Below are 12,906 nucleotides of genomic sequence, written 5' to 3'. Positions count from 1 at the left end.
AGAGTGGGATGCTCAATCGACTCTGCCGCCCTGGGAACACTTCCCATAGACATTTGGTCACAGGGCCCTGAGACTTCTCATTTACTTCATTTTCTGTTTCTCACGTAGAGAATCTTGTGAGAAGCCTAGGAAAAGAGTTACTCAGAGGTTGCCAGTCATATCCTTAACCAGGTCTAGCCAGGCGCTTGCCAGAAAGTAAGTGCCAGGAGTTCTGTTAGAATTTAAATGATTACCCACAGATACAACATTGAAGTCCTTAAGGAGCGATAGTCACTGTGCTTTTATTACTGGATGTAGAACAAGGCTACTAAATATTTAAATATCTCAAGTTACCCTGTAAAACCTTACACATAAGACTGATTTATCATCTTGAACGGTCTTCTGGGGATTGTTGTGTATTTCGTAACAGATTTTTTTTTAATTAATGATTTTTTATTATATTATGTTAGTCACCATACAGTACATCCCCGGTTTCCGATGTAAAGCTCGATGATTCATTAGTTGCGTATAACACCCAGTGCACCATGCAATACGTGCCCTCCTTACTACCCATCACCAGCCTATCCCATTCCCCCACCCCCCTCCCCTCTGAGGCCCTCAGTTTGTTTCTCATAGTCCATAGTCTCTCATGTTTCATTCCCCCTTCTGATTACCCCCCCTTTCTTTATCCCTTTCTTCCCCTACCGATCATCCTAGTTCTTATGTTCCATAGATGAGAGAAATCATATGATAGTTGTCTTTCTCTGCTTGACTTATTTCACTTAGCATTATCTCCTCCAGTGCCGTCCATGTTGCAGCAAATGTTGAGAATTCGTTTTTTCTGATAGCTGAGTAATACACAACTTCTTAATCCAGTCATCTGTTGAAGGGCATCTCGGCTCCTTCCACGATTTAGCTATTGTGGACATTGCTGCTATGAACATTGGGGTGCATATGGCCCTTCTCTTCACTACATCTGTATCTTTGGGGTAAACACCCAGTAGTGCAATGGCTGGATCATAGGGTAGCTCAATTTTTAACTTTTTAAGGGACCTCCACACTGTTTTCCAGAGTGGCTGTTTTTGTAACAGATTTTAGCAATCCAGTAAAGTTCGGGGGAAGGTGTGAGTAAGGATGCCTCCTTTGAGGTCCCTGTGGTCTGGGGTGAGTAGTCCTCTAAGCCGAGCACTCTGGTGGTGGTAGAAGTAACAACTACCACTTATCTATCATTTATTGGATGTTATGTGCCAGGTCTTGCACTAAACCCTTTATTTGGATTATATTGTTTAAGGTAGAAAACAGTCTATGAGAATATGTGATGTTATCCCTATTTTATTGATAAGGAAATCGAATTTTGTGTGGCTACTATGGCAGAGCTAGGATTTAAGTCCAAGGAATTTAGCTCCCTACTTCATACTCTTGACTGCTATTCTATTCTGGTTTGGGTCCTGAGCACACTTTGTCTTTTGCTGCAGCTTGATGTAGTTTTAGAGACCAATCTGGCAACGATCCGGGTTCTGGAAGCAATACAGAAGAAGCTTTCTCGCTTGTCTGCTGAGGAACAAGCCAAATTTCGCTTGGACAACACCCTTGGGGGCACGTCGGAAGTTATTCATCGAAAAGCACTCCAGAGGATATATGCTGATAAAGCAGCTGACATCATTGATGGTCTGAGGAAGAACCCTTCCATTGCCGTCCCAATTGTCCTTAAAAGGTAACTGACTAAATGTGCCCTTCGTGCTTTATTTTATTTATTATTCATTTGACAGAGAGATAGAGAGCACAAGTAGGCAGAGTGGCAAGCAAAGGGAGAGGGAGAAGCAGGCTGACCTCTGACCCGGGAGCCCGACGCAGGGCTCGATCCCAGCACCCTGGGATCATGACCTGAGCCAAAGGCAGATGCTTAACCAACCAGAGCCACCCAAGCACCCCGCCCTTCATGCTTTAGTGTGCTTCATGACAGATTCAGTGTCCCATTAAATAAGGCCCTCATTTTCAACCTGGTTATTATCCCATGAGACCTCCATTTCGCCCCAACACTGGTTGTTGCAAATTAGGTGCAGCATGGGATAATGGAGCTTCTTGATGGGGTTCTGTGTCAGCAGCAGTAGAGAACAGACCTTGAAAGTCCATGGTGGAATGCTCTGTGTGTTTAAGGGAATATTTTAAAATATAGAAAAGAACAAAGTAGAACACAACCACCCGCATTCCTGCCACTCAATACTAACCATTGTTAATATCTTTGTTTTTTATTTTTTAAATTTTTTTAAATTTTTATTTTTTTAAGATTTTATTTATTTATTTGACAGAGATAGAGACAGCCATCGAGAGAGGGAACACAAGCAGGGGGAGTGGGAGAGGAAGAAGCAGGCTCATAGCGGAGCAGGGAGCCTGATGAGGGGCTCAATCCCAGAACACCGGGATCACGCCCTGAGCCGAAGGCAGACACTTAACGACTGCGCCACCTGGGCGCCCCAACATCTTTGTTTTTTAATAAGGAAAATCACTCTTTTGTCTTTGTAAAGTTGATGTTTTATTTAAAAAGGCTGGCTTTCCATTTTTACCAAGAACTTCTTACTTTTTCCTCCTGACAAGCCTTCAGCCTGAGGTGTAGAGGGACTGTTGTACCGACCTCAGACCAAGCATCAAGAAGGCCAGAGCTAGGGCTGAGCCCCAACCTCCTTCAAGTTTATGACGCTTTGGACTGTGAATCCCAGCTGATAGCTGGGTCCTCTCTCAATATCACCTGAAACGGGTGTGAAGCAATTCTAGTCTGCTACACAGCTCACAGATGCCTGGATTTCATTGTTCCTTCCTAGTCTTCCGCTCAGGAGCTGGCGCAGGCTCTTCCTCTTCTCACCATGCCAGCAGCATTTAAGTTTTGGCTTTGAGATGTGGGATACTCTTCAGTTCTAGTGCCGGTTTTGATTTTACTCTCTCCTCCACTTCTGGAATGTTAGGATCGGTTGTTGCCATCAGAAATTCCCAAACTCTGTGTGCAAAGGAGCATTACTGTGCGACTTCTCTGCTCTTGGACTTCTGCATTTACATTAGCATAGTGAACGTTCTTAGAAGTCCTGCAGCAAGAGATGTGCTTGTTTTAGCTGGCCAAGGAAGTGAACCCCCTTTTCAAGGGTATTCTGTGGAATGCTTTTGAGAAATAACTATTCTAGGTAAGACTTCTGACTTTGGGACAAATTACTTCCCCAGAATAAGTCTTGGATGATTAATTTCCTCATGTAACAAGAGTTCAGGCCTGGATTGAATAACAATATAACAGTTTGAATAACAGTATCCCAAGTTGCAATAATTTTGACTTATTTTATCTTTTTGACTTTTGAAATAAAGTAAGTCTGACACATTTCTCACTTCTAAAGCCTTAGAGAGGGGCACCCGGGTGGCTCAGTTGGTTAAGCATCTGCGTTTGGCTCAGGTCATGGTCCCGGGGTCCTGGGTTCAAGCCCCACTCGGGCTCCCTGCTCAGCAGGGAGTCTGCTTCTCCCTCTCCTTCTGCCCCTCCCCGTCTCCCTGCTGGCGCTCTTTGTTTCTCGCTCACTCTCTCTCAAATAAATAAATAAAATCTTTAAAAAATAAATAAAAATAAACCCATAGAGAGTAGGTGCTGTTATCCCTATTTTCCCGATAAGGAAACAGTCTAGTATGGCAGAGCCAGGATTCAAATCCAAGGAGTTTAACTCCCTTCCTCCCTTAAAATTCCGACATCTGAATTCCCATGTCTTGTTGTTTCTAACCTCTGCCACCCATCACCCACCACCAGGTTGAAGATGAAAGAGGAAGAATGGCGAGAAGCTCAGAGAGGCTTTAACAAGGTGTGGAGAGAGCAAAATGAGAAATACTACCTGAAGTCTCTGGACCACCAGGGCATCAACTTTAAACAGAACGACACCAAGGTCCTGAGGTCAAAGAGCTTGCTCAACGAGATTGAGAGTATCTATGATGAGGTGAGCTGGAGGTTTCTGTATCTGTGAGAGGACCCCAGTCTTTATGTTCAGCATGGCTTTGATTCCTGGAAATGATCTTTGGTATATGAAAGAAGACCCTCTGAGACATGTTGATTCTTGCTTCAAAACCGTCACAGACTTCTATTCCTGATTCTGCCATTTTAAATCTAAGCCTCACCTTTCTTCCTAAGCCGCTTTACTGGTTTCCCAGTTCACCATCCTGGCTTCGTCAGTGCCTGCTGCCTACCTCTTCCACTTGTCTTCCCGTCTGTTTCCCTCAAAACAGCACCTCGTCTCATTCACATGGCGCCTCTCAGCTTCCCACAACTGAAACACTTATCATTAATCCCCAGACACTTTCTAATCCTTGTTTATTCAGGATACTAACCAGGAGTGTATATAGTACTGGGAGGCAGGGTACAGTGATGATTAAGAAATTAATCCTGCTCTCTTGGGGCTCACGGTCATGGGGGGTGATTAGAGACATAAATATAGTATGATTGAGAATTCCTAAAAGTTCACGTGATCCTGAATTTTTAATTATGAAAATGCCAGACATAGACGGAAGGGGAGACAGTGGTAAAATGAACTCTTACAGAAACTTAAATAAGAATCCTTATTTTGCCAGTTTTGTTACATCTGTTCCCTTCCATACCCCCACCCCAGATTGGAGACCTCAAGTCCTAGACCTCATGTGGTATCCTCCATATCCATAAATACTAATATAGAATTTTCAAAGGTGGTCCCAGTTTTGTTCCACTTGTCCCAGTAAGTCTTCACAGTCTAGAAGATAGCAGTATCTTGATGTCCGACCACACCTCCCGCATTATCTATTTCTGTTTCTGCAAGTTGTGGGTTGGAAGACATTCGCCACCGTGGGTAATAGTGGCATGTACTGCTGGCGCGGTCTCGTAGGTCTGTTTGTTGTTGCTGGACACATGTCACATAATACTTTGTGTCTCTCTCCTGTTAGAGGCAAGAGCAGGCTACAGAAGACAATGCTGGTGTACCTGTTGGCCCACACCTCTCCCTTGCCTACGAAGACAAACAGATCCTGGAAGATGCCGCTGCTTTGATTATCCACCACGTGAAGAGGCAGACAGGCATTCAGAAGGAGGACAAGTATAAAATCAAGCAAATCATGCATCATTTCATTCCAGATCTGCTCTTTGCTCAGAGAGGTGATCTCTCGGATGTGGAGGAAGAGGAAGAAGAAGAGATGGATGTAGATGAAGCCACAGGGGCAGCTAAGAAGCACAATGGTGTTGGGGGCAGTCCCCCTAAGTCCAAGCTACTGTTTAGTAACACAGCAGCTCAGAAGTTAAGAGGGATGGATGAAGTATACAACCTCTTCTACGTTAATAACAACTGGTATATCTTTATGCGACTGCACCAGATTCTCTGCTTGCGGCTGCTGAGGATTTGTTCCCAAGCTGAACGGCAAATTGAAGAAGAAAACCGAGAGAGAGAATGGGAACGGGAAGTGCTGGGCATAAAACGAGACAAGAGCGACAGCCCTGCCATCCAGCTGCGTCTCAAAGAACCTAGTGAGTGCTTAGACTGTTGATTTCTGGTTGATGTGAGGGGTTGGGGGGCCTCAGAGCCTAGTTAGACTCAAGACTGCTTTCCTTTATACATAGAGCATAGGCAGGCCGGCCTTAGAGCCTGACCAGGGTTCAGATCCTAGCTCTGTAATTGACTAGCTGTGTGACCTTACTTCAGCTCCCCAAACCTGTGTACCTGTGAAATGGAGGTGCTCCTTAACCTTGTAGGGCTGTTGGGAGGATTGGGGAAAGTAAGCAAAGCACCCTGTGCGGTGCTAGGATCATGGACATTCAATGGCTGTTACTGTGGACACCTGGGGAGGGGGTGTCAGTTGCCATCAGTTTCCCAAACGGCAGATATCTGGGGTATTGCAGAGTGTGTTAAAGGACAGAGTGGGACTAAAATGTCGCACTCCATTCTGCCCCCACAAATTCCTAGTTGTTCATGCCTAAGACAGATGTGAATTTTCTCAGATATGTTTGGGCAGGATTTCTCCTTAGCCAGTGAGGTTCATGGCTCATTCCTTAATAAAGAGAAGTAGTTTATGGAAAGGAGATTGGAAGTCAAGAGATAGTGTGAGACAGCAGACCAGACAGAACAGGAATGAAGATAGAGAACACAGGAACATGAAAATGAATGCGGGCTGAGGAAGCCACCATGTGCTCTAAGGAATTCTCTGTTGCCGGCTTCTAGAGAACTATTCCGCTCATAAATTCGGTTTTTGAGCTGTGAGCCAAAAACTTTTTTGTGGAGCCTTTCTTCTGTGCCCTTGAAGAAATAGCCAATCCATGGAGTGAATTCTTTTTAAAAAAAAAATTCTGAACTGTTGCAGATGTAAGAAGCCCATGTGTGGCCCTAACTTTCTCTCTGTTGAAGAGCTAATGACACCGGATATTAATGTTAAAAGCCTTTATCTCGATAATCCTAGCTTGAGACAGACAACTTTTGTATTTCCGAATGGTGATTCCATCTGCTTGGGTAGAAATGAGAGAGCAAATGGCCTAATCCTGGCTTGACCACTGATTTAACTTGGTTTGAGGCTTACGTTGTTGGGTCTTGAGCGGAAACGCCAAGCCTCACACCAATCATAGCTCGTGGGCACAAGTCTGGGTTGTTCTCCTAGCGTTCTTCTGGCGTAAAAGCATCTGCCTAGCAGTAGCACAGCCCATGCTTGTGCTGTGGATCTGAACAAGGTGATATTCTATGGTGAAAGTTAAGCCAGTGGCTTTTAAACTGTATTCTCTGTTTTGCATGTCTTTGAGCCCATCACACTTCAGATTAATGGAGATGGGCTTAGCTTTTGCTCTCGGCCTATTTTCTGGGTATAGACTTTACAAATGGGTAACCAGATGTCAGGGACAAAGAGTTCTTGTAATTTTTTTTCAGTTTAGTGAACTTTTTATCAAGGTGCAGCATATGTACAAAAAAATATACAAATCCAAATTGTGTAGCTCAGTGAATTTTTACAAAGTGAACACCTGTGTAATCAGCACTTGGATCAAGAAACAATGTAACCAGTACCCCAGTGACCCCTCATGCACCGTCTTGATGGCCAGCACCAGAGATCAGTAAATAGGTCTTATATAAGCTGAAGGCCGAGTCCTTTTATGCTTCCTTTTACACTCTGCTAGTTGCCGAGTGAATGTCTCTGTAACAACTGATAAGATTCTAGCTGCTGGTTGAAGTGATTCATGTGCAGCAAGTACAGATCATTTAATGCAATTTGTGAAGTACAACGTTTGGAATCCATTTTTTAAACAGAAGGACTTTGACAAATGCAGATTACTTCATTATTCATAGGGGATTTAATTTGCGCTATTTTTCTGTTCCCAAGAGGTTTCCTGGGGCTCGAGCGTGGTGCTGTCTGCCTTTTCTCATCTGCACTTTATGCTTCATTGAAGTAGCTTTGTGAGCAAGTGACCCATGTGAGGAATGCTCTCTACGGGCTGGGAGCGCAGGTTCCTCTCTCAGCAGGAGAGCCAACAACTTTTTGAAGAAACTTCTTCCCTGGGATATTCTGCTCTCCTGTCAGGCAGAGCCCAGCTGTACTGTAATGAAATGTCTTTCTGGCATAGACAGAGTGTTAGAGCCCCCGTTAAAGTTGCAGGGTCACCGTCCTCTGATGGACAGCACTGGCCATTGTAGCCACCTGTCAGGTGTCACCTCTGCCTACGGCTGATTGAGTGCATATGTTTGAATACCTAGGGTTCTTTCATCAGAGGCTCTTTAGGCCAGCTGTGGGTTTCACCCTACCCTCTCTCCTGACCTTTTCGTAGCAGGGTAAGGCCTCACCTCTCCCATCTCTCCCACAGTGGATGTTGATGTAGAAGATTATTACCCAGCTTTCCTGGACATGGTGCGGAGCCTGCTAGATGGCAACATAGACTCGTCGCAGTACGAAGATTCGCTGAGAGAGATGTTCACCATTCACGCCTACATTGCCTTCACCATGGACAAACTAATCCAGAGCATTGTCAGACAGGTGAGGGCATGGTGGAGGCTAGGTTCGGTGAGGGAGGAAGTCCTTACCCAAAGACGGATGAGGCAAAGAGAAAAGGCAAGATTTCTGTGGGAGAAAAAAGGGCAGTTTGCTCATGAAACGATGTTTATGGACGTATGGCTGTCTAGAGGAAAGGGGGAGGTTAACATGATGTCAGATCTCTTGTGTTAACAGAGGGGGAGTACTTCAGCCGCTAAATGGACTCCTTTGCTCTGCTCAGTATGCCCTCACAGTTGAATGAGCCTACCGCCAACCCAATGTGTTGCCCCTTTCTTGCTGCCTACCTACAGAGAGAGCATTGGTACCGGCCCAGCTCTTACCTTATCGCCCAGTGGCGGCCTCTCGGCGGGTAATGCTTCCACTTCTGTATGTGTTGGTGATTCTGTGTACTTTCCTCATTTAATATTTGAAGTTCCTTTTGCGGGAATGATTTCATACAACATCTTCTATAATGCTATGCCTGCCTCCCTATCTGAGGTTCCGCTTGACTTAGATTTGTGGTTGGTTTTGTGGTTTGTTCCTGTGGCACCCTAGGAGTTTATAAATATGTTCTTTACAGCAATGATAATTTTATAGCAAATCAGGTTTCCACTTTTGCCTTGAGTTCTGAATTTCTGGAGGGATCAGAATGTGGTGTTGGTGCATCACTTTCTTTAAAGTGAAAACTTGACAAAGAAAATTCGAGTCCTCACTGCCACTGTGGGGAAAAAAAGCTTGTTACTCAGTGTTTTCTTGGAGTAAAATATGGAATTTTTTGCAAAGTACCCAGGCTTTTGCCTTGATTTCCGAAGGACGCATGGCTCTGCGCCCTTTCACAGGATCTGCTCAGAGTCAAGGAAGAACACTTCACATGACTGAATCTGGGCATCTTCAGGAAGGTTGTCAGGTATTCAGTTTTCTCCCTGGAAGTTGAAGAAGAGGCCTTCCTGACTGAAATCATTATATGGGTGCAAACATAAATACAAATATACATAAAATCTAAATATATGTAAAATGAAGACTCCAGTTCTCATGTGCTTCTGCTTACAAGTGTGCTGCTGCTACAGCGAGAAGTCAAGTCTTCCACAGCGCCAGCACAGCAACATTAAAAATCCAGTAGACTTAACTTTTACAAACCTGAGGTTGGTTTTTGAAACAATAGATATAATTATCCATTTATTAGAAGCACCTGGTTATGATTTTGAGTCAGTAATACCTAATGTCTCATCTTTTTAAGAAACAGGTTTTGTCCAGAAACCCAAATACAGTGTTTTGTTTTGTTTTTAAGATTTCATTTGAGACACACACACACAGGGAAGGGGCAGAGGGAGAGAATCTCAAGCAGACATCACACTGAGCACGGAGCACGGAGCCTGACTCGGGCTCAGTCCCACAACCGTGTGATCACAGCCTGAGCCAAAATCAAGAGTCAGATGCTTAACCGACCGGGCCACCTAGGCCCCCCCCAAATCCAGTGTTTTTGTGACATATGTTCATGCTTCTTATCGTACTCCTCAATTGGAGGCATATCTTCTCTCATTCTCTTCATCCTGTTGTTCTCCCAGGGTTCATTGCTGACTGGAGGTAGAACGTGTATTTCAAGGTCAAGCCATACATTCACCTTTTTCAGAGTACAGTTGATGGCTTGAACAACAGGCCTTTGAACTGTGCTGGTTCACTTACACGTGGATTCCTTTCAATAAATACAGCATAGCACTGTAAATGCGTTTTCTCTTCCTTATGATTTTCTTAATAATACTTTCTAGCTTTATTGTAAAAATGTGATATATAATACATATAACATACAAAATATTTGTTGAGTGTTATCAGTAAGGCTATTGGTCAGTAGTAGGCTATGACTGGTTAGCTTTTGGGGGACTCAAAAGTTATATGCAGATTTTCGGCTGTGTGGAGGGTTTAGTGCCCCTACCCGTCATGTTGTTCAAGGATCAGCTGTAGTTTAATAGGGATTTGTCTTAACACAATAGGCGGTCTCGCAGATAACCTAGTACAGAACTCAGAAAATGGCCAATGTAGGGATTGGACTGGGAAGTTTGTTTTTTTCCCTCTCCTGCATGCCTTCTTTCTGGAAATCTGCTTCATTCTCATGCTTCTCTCTGCAGATGGACATTTGGCCATGTACTCAAGGCTTCTCCAGCCCCGTGGGGCTTTGCCTTGCCATTGCAGTACCTCTGGCCTCACCATTGCTTGACGAATGTCTAGATGTTCATCTGAAGAAAAAAAAAAAAGTGACACATTCACTGTGTCACTTCAAATTAGCAGGAGAGAGAATCTGAGCAGCTTAGCTTGGGAGTGTGAGCTATCCAGTTGTCCCTGATTTTATAGGGCTGTCCTTTCCAAAGACTCTAGGAGGGGCCAGATATCCAAGAAGAGGGTACAGATGGGGAGTCAGTGACATGGTCTGTTTCAGCAAGAAGGTCTTAAGTAGAAGTGTCTGTGTGGTAGGGACCATGCTTTTAGATACACTTTTTTTTACACTGCTTTTTTTTTTCTTCTCCCCCTCTCTTGAACACTGTATCTTAAGCTTCTCCCTATATTACCAGGTTATCATAGGCATTGTCTTAATGGCCATATTAGAACCCATTGTCTGGACTAATTACAATTTAACCATCTCCAGTTGCTGGCCTTTCTGTCACTGTCAGATCAGTCACCCTTCTGACCTTGCACTGTGTCCATTTATCTACAAATACACATACTTGTCATTTAAGACTTTTTTAAATGTTAAAAATAAGTAGTTGTCATAGCTACTAGCACTTCAAAAAGGATGTATCTTCCTAAAAATAGAATGGCTTAGTGGTTTTTGAGAATTTTAAAGTAAAATAGACAAATTGATACTGCAGTTAACATTTTGCTCTCTTCTTGTATATGTTTTTCACATTCTCTGGCATTTTTTTTTTGAGTAAAGTTTCATTTGAGGGAATTTTTATTCCACAGTGGAAATACAGTCATGACCTATGAGAATGGAAACTCTAAAAGGTTCAACTTTCTAGTCATCAGATAGTTTGAGAACAGAGCTGTGGGATGCCTGGGTGGCTCAGTCGGTTGAGAGTCTGCCTTTGGCTCAGGTCAGGATCCGGGGTCCTGGGATTGAGCCCCACATCAGGCTCCTTGCTCAGCAGGGAGCCTGCCTCTCACTCTGCCTGCCACTCCCCCGTTTGTGCTCGCTCACTCTCTCTCTGACAAATAAATAAAATCTTAAAAAAAACACACACACAAAACATAGTCTCAATCATTACCAACAGTCCGTCGTGATTGACCTGTGTTGAAATTGAGTCAATTAACATTTACAATTTAAGTACTATATTTTTTATCTGGTATAGAAAAATAAGTAATATATTAGACTGAATATCGGCCTATGGGTCAGGAAGCTCGAACGTTAGTCCTAACTCTGTTCCTTCAGCTGAGAACCCCTGGGTAAGTGATTCAGCAACCAATTCTTGAATAGCTAGTGAGTTTCAGACTTTGTGCTCAGACTGGGAATATAGACAGGGATCTAGCTTTCATGTTTCTCCACAGCCTCTGTCCTCACCTTGGCACACAGTGAAATTTGTCTCCTGTGTAACAGGGCACCTCCCCCCTTCAGCCTCCTTCCCGGGGTAGTTGTGTAGATGAAATGAGTGTGAAAGCAAGTTGTACATGGTAGAGAAGCACCATAAAAACAGGAAGCCATGAGGATTTTCTTTCATGTAAAATTTTTTTTACAATTCCTTAGAACTTTAAATAAGCAGCACATTAAATGAGCTGCCTATGTTTTTGTTTTGTTTTTTTAGATTGTATTTATTTATTTGACAGAGCACAAGCAGGGGGAGCTGCAGAGGGAGATGGAAAAGCAGGCTCCCTACTGAGCAGAGAGCCCCACCTGGGCCTTGATCCTAGGACCCTGGGATCATCACCTGAACCTAAGACAGACGCTTAACCAACTGAGCCACCCTGGCGCCCCAGTTTTGCTTTTAAATGGATAAGAAAGCTTTACTCATGGATCAGTAATACTGTTGAAGATTTAGGCTTATTCTCTAAGAATATGAAATACTGGTTATATGTGATTAATTTTCTAAAGTAACCAACCAAAAAAAACTTTCTGAGCTGAGTGACTGGAACTATCAAAGGAAGGTTGACTGTATGACAGGCGTATTTTCTTGGTTCACTGGTGACTTGCCTTTGCTTGATTCCAGCTGCAGCACATCGTGAGTGACGAGATCTGTGTGCAGGTGACTGACCTCTACCTGGCAGAAAACAATAACGGGGCCACGGGAGGCCAGCTGAACACGCAGACTTCCAGGAGTCTCCTGGAGTCAACATATCAGCGGAAGGCTGAGCAACTCATGTCAGATGAGAATTGCTTTAAGGTGAGAGTTACTCATGTAGTCAAGGACCATGCTGGTGACAGTGTAAGTTGTTGGAACTATCTCTATCCGAAATCGAAGCCATACCAGAATACTTTGATCCAGTGAGTCCACTCCTGGAAATTCTTAGAGTTTCTTTGAGCTCACTGGAGAGAATAAAAAACATGGAAAAGTAGAAGTAAAGTCTCCCATGGATGGTCTGTTACTTTCTTGCCTTTTAAAAAAGTTGTTACATATGATTTTTACAATTTTCTATTCTGCCTTTTTTCTCTGAATATTTTTTCATTGTATAATGCTTTGTAAATATTATAATGCTTTGTTTAAAAATATTGATACAGGGGCGCCTGGGTGGCTCAGTCGGTTAAGCGACTGCCTTCTCAGGTCATGATCCCAGGGTGCTGGGATCGAGTCCCTCTCCGGGCTCCTTGCTCAGCGGGGAGTCTGCTTCTCCCTCTGCTGCTCCCCCTGTTTGTGCTCTCTCCCTCTTTCTCTCTCGAATAAATAAATAAAATCTTTAAAAAAAAAAGATGAGGGGCGCCTGGGTGGCACAGCGGTTAAGCGTCTGCCTTCGGCTCAG

General features: G+C 43.8%; 1 protein-coding gene across 5 annotated transcripts in view; it reads left to right on the top strand.

The window, feature by feature from the left end:
• Nucleotides 1-12,906, top strand: part of SIN3A (SIN3 transcription regulator family member A) — a 70,152-nt gene that overhangs the window by 40,502 nt on the left and 16,744 nt on the right. For all 5 annotated transcript variants that reach the window (XM_044392019.3, XM_044392018.3, XM_044392017.3 and 2 more), the window contains exons 13-17: nt 1,455-1,693; nt 3,758-3,941; nt 4,915-5,488; nt 7,799-7,968; nt 12,159-12,332. In XM_044392019.3, the coding sequence (XP_044247954.1) occupies nt 1,455-1,693; nt 3,758-3,941; nt 4,915-5,488; nt 7,799-7,968; nt 12,159-12,332 (1,341 nt within the window). The remainder of the gene's footprint in view (nt 1-1,454; nt 1,694-3,757; nt 3,942-4,914; nt 5,489-7,798; nt 7,969-12,158; nt 12,333-12,906) is intronic.

The sequence above is a fragment of the Ursus arctos genome, unplaced genomic scaffold (assembly GCF_023065955.2).
Source record: "Ursus arctos isolate Adak ecotype North America unplaced genomic scaffold, UrsArc2.0 scaffold_28, whole genome shotgun sequence".
In the NCBI taxonomy this organism is placed as follows: domain Eukaryota; kingdom Metazoa; phylum Chordata; class Mammalia; order Carnivora; family Ursidae; genus Ursus; species Ursus arctos.
Note: the sequence above shows the minus strand (reverse complement) of the source record. Positions and strands in the feature narration are given on the sequence as shown.